Source organism: Myotis lucifugus, unplaced genomic scaffold (genome assembly GCF_000147115.1).
Source record: "Myotis lucifugus unplaced genomic scaffold, Myoluc2.0 scaffold_3, whole genome shotgun sequence".
In the NCBI taxonomy this organism is placed as follows: Eukaryota; Metazoa; Chordata; class Mammalia; order Chiroptera; family Vespertilionidae; genus Myotis; species Myotis lucifugus.
The window spans coordinates 24,651,733-24,660,681 of record NW_005871051.1 but is presented as its reverse complement, the minus strand read 5'-3'; the positions used below and the strand labels follow the sequence as shown (position 1 = coordinate 24,660,681).

Sequence of the window (8,949 nt, the reverse complement as noted above, 5' to 3'; positions counted from 1 at the left end):
AGAAGGAGAAGTAGGAGAAGGAGAAGGAGAAGACAGGAGAAGGAGAAGGAGAAGGAGTCAACGACTGTGACTTCTGGTCCAAAATTTTAAAGATGGCCAGAAGTGGTCTTTATGTCATTCTTATGGCTGGTGAAATAACTGTGCCAAAATCATGTGTATGATTTTTACACGTTCTGTTCATTTTACCTTGATTCTGACAAGCAACCACAGCCAACCAGCTAACAAGGCACACTTTGGACACAGAGGAGACCAAATGCAGACACTGAGATTGGGTAGTGCAAATCTGATACCACATTAGGAAAAAATCTCCAAGTGCGCACTTCACTGGTTGGAGTGGAAGCTTGTGTCCTCTTTTCATAAGAAAGGTGTCAATGTCAAGAAGTTTGATCTAAAACTACAATGCCAGGAAATGTAAAGTTCATTAAGATATAATACATTTATAATAACCAAATAATAATTCCAAAGTATAAGCTCTTAGTAACAGAACCTTAAAGTCAGGGAGACACTGGTTGAAACTTCTTGAGCTTCACTCTAATCAATGTTTAATCAATGAATAGAGGGACATTAAGCAAAAAGAATGTACCTTTTAAAAATAATACCTCTTAATACATTTGAATCCATTAATATTGTCTTACTACATCATAATTCCTCTAAACTTGAAGGATCAAAAACTTGAAATTAAAAACTTATCAATTATCTACACTAATAAAAGACAAACATGCAAATTGACCATACCTTCGCTACACCTTAAGCCATGCCCACCAGCCAATCAGAGCAACTATATGCAAATTAACCCAACCAAGATGGTGGCTGGCAGCCATGGTGCTGGAGCAAGCAGGAGGCTTGGTTGCCCCAATGATGGAGGAAGCCAAGCTTTCCAGCTGCCGCAGCCGGCTCTGAGCTCCACTCAAAGCAACAAAGTTTCAATTATAGAAGGTAAATAAACTCCAGATACCTGCTTTCAGCCGGCCGTGGCCACAGAGCTGGAGCGAGCAGAAAGCCTGTCCTGGCTGGCTCTGAGCTCCACTCCAGGCTACAAAGTTTCAATTATAGAAGGTAAATAAATCCCAGAATAAAAAAATAAAAAATAAAAAAAGGAGAGGCTGGGAGCTTCCATCAGCGGGGAGGCTTGGCCAGCCCGAAAACAGCCCTCAGCCTCTCACCCAGACTGGCCAGGCACCCCAGTGGGGACCCCCCCACCCTAAAGGGGGTGTGGCCAGCCTGAAAACAGCCATCAGCCCCTCACCCAGGCTGGCCACACCCTCATGGGGTGAGGGTCCCCACTGCGGGGGCTTGACCAGCCTGCAAACAGCCATCAGCCCTTCACCCAGGCTGGCCAGGCACCCCAGCGGGACCCCCACCCTGATCCGAGACACCCTTCAAGGCAAACCAGCCAGCCCCCACCCGTGCACCAGGCCTCTATCCTATATGATAAAAGGCTAGTATGCAAATTGATCCTAACAGCAGAACGACTGGGAATGACTGGTCACTATGACACACACTGACCACCAGGGGCCAGACGCTCAATGCAGGAGCTGCCCCCTGGTGGTCAGTGTGCTCCCACAGGAGGAGCTCTGCTCAGCCACAAGCCAGGCTGATGGCTGCCAGTACAGTGGTGGTGGTGAGAGCCTCTCCCGCCTCCTCAGCAGCACTAAGGATGTCTGACTGCAGCTTAAGCCTGCTCCCTGCTGGCAAGTGGACATCCCCCGAGGGCTCCCGGGCTGCCAGAGGGATGTCTGACTGCCAGCTTAGGCCCAATTCCCCAGGGCGTGGGTCTAAGCCAGATGGTCATCCCCTGAGGGGTCCCAGACTGCAAGAGGGCACAGGCCAGGCTGAGAGACACGCCCCCCAGTGCACAAATTTTTGTGCACCGGGCCTTTAGTTATATATAAATTAATATCTTAATTTTATAACACCTTCAAAATTTGTTAATGTTGCAATGAATATCTGACACAGCAAAAAAGCAGACATGAGAATTATAAAACCAAGGTATTTCTTGAGCTCACCATGCATGTTTTGTCCATAGAACCAGTCAATATCATAGAGCAATCCCAGTTGAATAAGGCACTGCTAATCTCGGCACAATGCCCAATTAGGTTGCACACCTTCCTGCAAAATGGAAATGATTCAAAGATGCCTGATGTCAGCATATGTGCACAGTTAATGATGGCAAACCTATTGATGTAAGATATAAATTCCAGTTTTTACAAAATAAAGTCTTTGATGACAAAACAAAGATGGCGTTACTGAAGCTCAAAAAGTCAACTACTAATTTCATTTCAACAAAAAATATACTTAAATTTTAAACCATCAAAGATAGCAATATTATTTAAGATAAGACCAGAAAGGCATGGGTAAAAAATAAAGGTAGCCTGAAATTCTGGAAGTGTTCTTACACCAGATGAGTGAAGCCCTGAAACCACCTGTCAGTGTCTGCAGGGCCCCTCCTGCTCTCTCTTGTAGACTCCACCCTGAGTACCCCTAATGATTAACCCTATAAAAAACACAGACAAGTCTCAAGAGTGGAGTTTTATAACACAAATAGGCTAATCTAGTTAACTTCTTAGCAACTAGAGCCAAAGATGATTAGGAAGGAAATTGAAGTTCCGGTACCAAATTAAATTTAGGAAATTAGATGTGATTTTATTTACTCATGATATCCATGCCTACCATAATGACAAGCCATTGAAATTTGATTACTCGTACAAAGGATAAATAATAGCTATATAGCCAGGCTATTACTAATATTCCCCTTTTATGTTGCTAATTGACATTTTTTATCGGAATTCTGAGAAATCACATTATTTTTTATCAAAAATATGGTTAAAGAATGAAATACATAAGTGTATCTTATTCTTATAGAGTCTGGAACACAGTTAATACATTTAAGATTAAACTAATAAATAACAAAGATTTGTTTTCTTAACCCTCTGATCCAGATGAAAAAATTCTTAAAAATTAAGAATACTGGTTCTGGCTGGGTAACTCTCTTAGTTAGAGTATTGTCCTGATACGCCAAGGTTGTAGGTTTGCTTCCCGGTCAGGACACATACAAGAATCAACAAATGAATGCATAAGTAACTGAAACAACAAATCATTCTCTCTCTCTCTCTCTCTCTCTCTCTCTCTCTCTCTCTCAGAAAAATCAAGCAATAATTTTTTAAAAATATATATATAAATAGAATACCTTCCAGTCGCAGTGTCCCACACTACAGCTGTGTGATCAAAAGACCCCGTGATGATTCTGTCTCCTGAGGTGTTAAAGGACAAGGAGATGATTTCAGCTGAATGTCCCTGAGAGAGAGCAGATACCGTCATGCATACTTTTAGATAAAGCAAGTACTAGAAATGCACAATATTAGCACCTAAAAGAAAATGCCAGAAAAGACAAAGCTATACATATAGAGGGGGAAACGATTAGTGGCCCACTGGGGTAGGAATGGGAAGTGAGTACAAATGGGCATGAGGTGGCTTTTGGGGGTGATGGAAATGTCCTAAAACTAGATTTGGGTGATGACTACACACTTCTTTAGGTTTACTACGAATGGACAGACACTTAAAGCAACTCCATTTTCACTCAGTAAAGTTGTTTGCTTGCTTGCTTGTTTGGTTTTGAAAGGAAGAGGGCAGGTTTTGGGAAATCAGAGGGCTATATGCTTCATGGGCTAATAATAGGTGATGAGTAAAAGAAAAAAGCTTGTGAAGTTAATAACTTTTAAAAAAGAAATTTCTATGATAATTGAATATGAATTGATCAATAATTGTGTGGCCTTTGGCCTGACTTTCACCTGGTGACAGTCTAGGTCCAAAGACTCAAACTGAGACCATGAGAAAAGCCCCTCTCGGCTGTAGATTCTGCTGGGAGAAGATCCCTCGTTTTCCTAATTATTTTAGTACATTCATGTAATTACTTTTCAAAATAATACAAAAGTTCATTTACAAATTAAATTTCTGGTTCATTCCACATAACAAAAATCAAATGTAGTTGAACATTAAAATTCTGAACACGCAAAACAAGTGTGTTCTTCTCTGGCAGGAGCTGGGTGTGCAGAGCAGGGCTCATCCCTTCAAATGTTTGGAAGGGAGAGGCAGAGACCCGCAGAAATGATAACGAAGACCAGAAAAATAATACTTATATTAATAAGGCCAGGCACTCTGAGTTGAGAAAGAAAAACTCTTAGTGTTAGTTAAAAACAGTGTTGTTATTTTTCCTCTTATTTAGTCTTTTTTTTTTTTTACTTTTTTAAAGAAAAAGCTCTCCTAGGAAAGGGACCCTATATTTTTAGCACATCTATAATTTGAAAGGATGAGAAAACTGGATTTGCTTTTATCCAGTTGTTCCTACTAATTGCCGTAGATAGCCGCCTTATTTTTGTTGGTTAGTTTCGGGTCCATGGAAAGGAGTGGAGGGTAGCAGGTGACGCGAAGGTGCTAGATCAGCGGTTCTCAACCTGTGGGTCGAGACCCCTTTGGCGGTTGAACGACCTTTTCACAGGGGTCGTCTAAGACCATCCTGCATATCAGATATTTACATTATGATTCATAACAGTAGCAACATTACAGTTATGAAGTAGCAACGAAAATAATTTTATGATAATATGAAAATAATTTTATGATAATTTATGATAATTTATGGGTCACAACATGAGGGAACTGTATTTAAAGGGCCAGAAGGTTGAGAACCACTGTGCTAGACTGTGGTGATGACAAACAGGGGCCCCTGTGCGGACACACCACCAGCATTCACTCTGGGAAGAGCCCCTGGGCCTGCTCCCCTCCTGCCACTTGCCTCTAGTCATTTTGGACTTTGTGATACAGAAGGCTGGAGGGTCATGGAGAAGCATGCTAACTAACAGTCATTCCTTTGAGAAACTTGCTAGAAAGTTTCCCAGTTCTGCCTTTTCCTAAAAGTGCCAGCCTCCACCTACTTTGCTTTTAGCCAAATAGATGGCAATTGTTTTAAGCTATAATAGGTGTGGCTTCCAGGCTGAAGTGAGTCAAAATAAACCTGGCTTCCCCAGTACATCAGCCAAGTCTCAGAGAACAGCCATCACCTTCTCTAGAAGATTCGCTACTGATACACCAATGAGAACACTCTCTCGCTCCAGTCTAAAAACCATTGTCTACTTAGAGCTAATTTTGTAATACAAATAAAAATAAAAACAAACACAAACGATGGACTTCTCCTAAAGAATGGTGATGAAAATGGAAAACTCTAAAAAGTATTATTAACACTGATAACATACGGTTAAAGTGAATACTTCCTCTCCATTCTGAATGTCCCACAGTTTGGCCATTGTGTCCATACTTCCCGTAGCCACCAATGTGCTTTGAGGATTGAATGATAAACACACCTGGATTACATGAAATGAAAAGGGTTTTAGAAATATAGCATTTTACATTGTTAATTTCATAAAGAAAAGCTTCAAGATGAATTTTGATAAATATAAATACATTTTACACCTAAAATAAGTACCTTGTTTATTTTTACTTAAACTATCACTTGTTTCATAGGGTGCCAGTTATCTCACTAATTGCTTTAAGATGTATCAAAGAATTGCTGCTGGGGTCTGGCCAATCGGACTGAACATGATTGGCCAAGGGCAAAGGCACAGTAAAGGAAAAGCTGTTTAGAGTATCAGACTATTTATACAAATTTGAGTTCTAATGACATCTAGAAAACAATCAGTCTAAATATTTTACATGATATAGAAAATTATTTTGAAAACTATCATAAGAATTTCATAAAGAACTAATCAAGTCAGTTCTTTAAAGAAATATAAATGAAAAAAGAAAGAAAAAAGAAAAGAAGGAAGGAAGGAAGGAAGGAAGGAAGGAAGGAAGGAAGGAAGGAAGGAAGGAAGGAAGGAAGGAAGAAAGGGAGGGAAGGAAGGAAGAAATGAAAAAGAGAAAATCAGTTTGACTACTGTACTCATGTACTTCTTATATTATGTGTCTACTTAGTCAATTCAGGAATCTACAAGATATTAAAATTAGAGTAGTTTGTAAATTATATCAATGCCACTACACAAAATTTATAGAGAATAAAAATACTGGTTAGAATTCTTTAATTAATTATAAAGATAGAACCACCACTTTTATAATGGAATATTAAAAAGAAATAGTAATATGTGTCAGTGCAGGTTCATTATTTGTAAACAATGTACCACTCTTATGCAAGATATTAATAATGGGACAAGCTATTTGCATGGGGGTGGGGGAAGGGAAGAGGACTGGGAGTATATGTGATATCTCTCTACCTTCCTCTCAATTTTGCTATGAATCTAAACTGCTCTAAAAAAAATGAAATCTATCAAAAGAAAAGAAAGGAAACATAAAACAAAACAAAGAACAACAACATGAAAAATAATAAAATAAATGTACTCACTATTTCTGCTGTATGACCCCTAAAGATATGGTAACATTTTCCCGTTTCTACACTCCACAGTTTACAAGTCTTATCAAAGGACCCAGTGGCAATTTTGTCACTAGGATAAAAAGAATAAATAAATATGTCGATTTTGAAATTTAATTCAACCACAGTATGTGACACACTGAATTAAGATATTAATACACAACTCTCTACCTGCTCAGAAATTTACTTCAATTTTAAAATAAGCAGCAATCTTATATCTGCTTCACTGGTAACAGAATAAAGGTCTAATTTTTAATGGCATCAGTTTGTTTCATTTTAAATATTTTACATTAAAGATATATGTTTAGGATTAAAAATACTTTTCAAATTAGTACAATTGTAATAGTGGGGAATTGTAACTCACCCCACCATTCTTTTGACATTGTTTCTATAAATGCTGGGTCTGACTACTGTGTAGCTTGTAGATAAACAGCATCCTATATAATAAAAGCTTAATATGCTAAGTGTCCGGTCGACTGGTCGGCCGTTCAACCAAAGGGTAATATGCTAATGATATGCTAAGGCTGCTCAACCACTCACTATGATGTGCACTGACCACCAGGGGATAGATGCTCTGACTGGTAAGTTAGCTTGCTGCTGGGGTCTGGCCAATCGGACTGAGCATGATGAGCCAGACACGCCCTGGAGCCCTCCTGTAGTCCCTCCCTGGCTGGCCAGCCTCTCGTGTGCGCTTCCCCCTCCCCCCCCTCCCCCGATTTGTGCAACGGGGGGGGGTCTCCTTGGGCCTTGGCCTGAACCCCTTTTTTTAATCCTGGGGCCCCCTTGGGGATTATAAGAGAAACCACTTTCAACCCTGGTTCCCCCCAAGGCCAAGGCCGGGGGGGCCCCCCACTGGGTGCAAGAAATTCATGCCCCCGGGATGCTTATTGTTTTAAAAAAAAGAATCCCTAGGAACTAACCTTCAGAAGAATGCAGATGCTGACTTTTCCTTTCATTCCAAGTTTTAGGATAATTGCTGACCTTCACTGTAAGACCAGGATGGTGCAGAACCAGGATGACAAAGACACGTGATGCACACCAGAGCTTTCGAGGTCCTTATTAGAATTGACTCAGTTGGCCTGCACATAGAGAACTTTTCAACTCCCCCCCCCACCTTGATCTCTTTGTTCTGCTTTCCCTCTCCCTCCTTATAAAAACATCTGCCTGCACTGAGATGTGGATATGTGTTTTGGACAAGAGTCCCCCATTTTCTCAAGTGAACAGCACTTGAATAAATCTCTTTCCTTTTTCACCTGCCCCTGTCTCACAAGTTTGGCTTTCATGGTGGCATGCAGCCAAACTTACTAGTAGGTTCCAGTTACTCAATGAATATGATAAAAGACTTAGTTTAGAAAATTACTAACAAATGAAAATTAATAATCCTGTATAATAAAAGCATAATATGCTAAGTGTCGGACTGATTGGTCTACCACTCAGTTGACCGCTCGACCAGTCGCTATGATGTGCACTGACCACCAGGAGGCAGATTCTTCGATTGGTAGGTTAGCTTGCTGCTGGGGTCCGGCCAATCAGGACTGGGCGAGAGGGCCAGACATGCCCTAGAGCCCTCCCACGGTCCCTCCCCAGCTGGCCAACCTCCTGCAGTCCTTCGCTGGCCGGCAGACCCCCATCGGCCCTGATCAGGACTGGGCTAGACGACCCTGATTGGCCCCAATTGTTGGCCAGGCTGAGGGACCCCACCTGTGCACAAATTTGTGCACCGGGCCTCTAGTGTATAATAAGCTGTAGAAACATAAAAAAAAAAAATTCTGTTGGTAGGTCTCCTTAAAAGGATAGCATTGAATTTAAAAGAGAAATGATAAAATATAAATCCAATTAACCATATGTCTAGATAAGGTTTTAAGAAGTTAGACAATGGGCATCTTTTAGGGAAAATAAAACCTGTATTATTCCAGTTGTAAGGACTTTGAACAAGAAAGAAGGTTTAGAGAAGGATGTTATCAAGAGTTCAGTCCCTTTCAAACATGAGGATCCCCATCTTACTGTGCAGCAGGGCTACTGTCAACACTCAACAGGTCAGAATAGATTAGCCTATTTTTTACTCTTGATTGTGGAACTAAAACCTTCGCTTTTACCCCTCACCCCATCTGTCCTGTATAGGAAATCATCAAAATATTCACCCAATTGGGTTGTCATTTATAATGTAAGCTCATTGTTAAAAAGTGTGAGGGCTCTTAAAATCCAAAATACATATCCCAAGCAAATCTAAGTGCTCAACACAGTTGCAGAATTTCTACTTGCTCATTCTAACACAGTGCCTTGCTTCTCTGCTTTGTTCTCAGGCCACCTACATAGTATCTCTGTGGTCTCTGATGCTAATGGAAAGCAAGGCCCTCTCTGTGATGCTACAGGGACAGCTTATCCTGGGGAATACACACCACCTCCCCCACAAAAGTCCTAACGCACAGACTGTTTCTGCACCCCAGTCTCTGCACTGGCTCTCTCCTGTGACATCCACTCTCAGATCTTTTCCAACAGCAGTTGTCTTTCAAATTCTGCTCAAGATACCTTGA

At 40.8% G+C, this 8,949-nt stretch overlaps 1 protein-coding gene across 1 annotated transcript in view; it reads right to left on the bottom strand.

The window, feature by feature from the left end:
* The window catches only part of DAW1 (dynein assembly factor with WD repeats 1), a 35,278-nt gene that overhangs the window by 8,495 nt on the left and 17,834 nt on the right, over nucleotides 1-8,949 (bottom strand). Inside the window, exons 6-9 of the mRNA XM_006082775.3 lie at nucleotides 6,389-6,488; nucleotides 5,247-5,354; nucleotides 3,188-3,294; nucleotides 2,007-2,109 (exon numbers count right to left, since the gene is read on the bottom strand). Of these exons, the coding sequence (XP_006082837.1) occupies nucleotides 2,007-2,109; nucleotides 3,188-3,294; nucleotides 5,247-5,354; nucleotides 6,389-6,488 (418 nt within the window). The remainder of the gene's footprint in view (nucleotides 1-2,006; nucleotides 2,110-3,187; nucleotides 3,295-5,246; nucleotides 5,355-6,388; nucleotides 6,489-8,949) is intronic.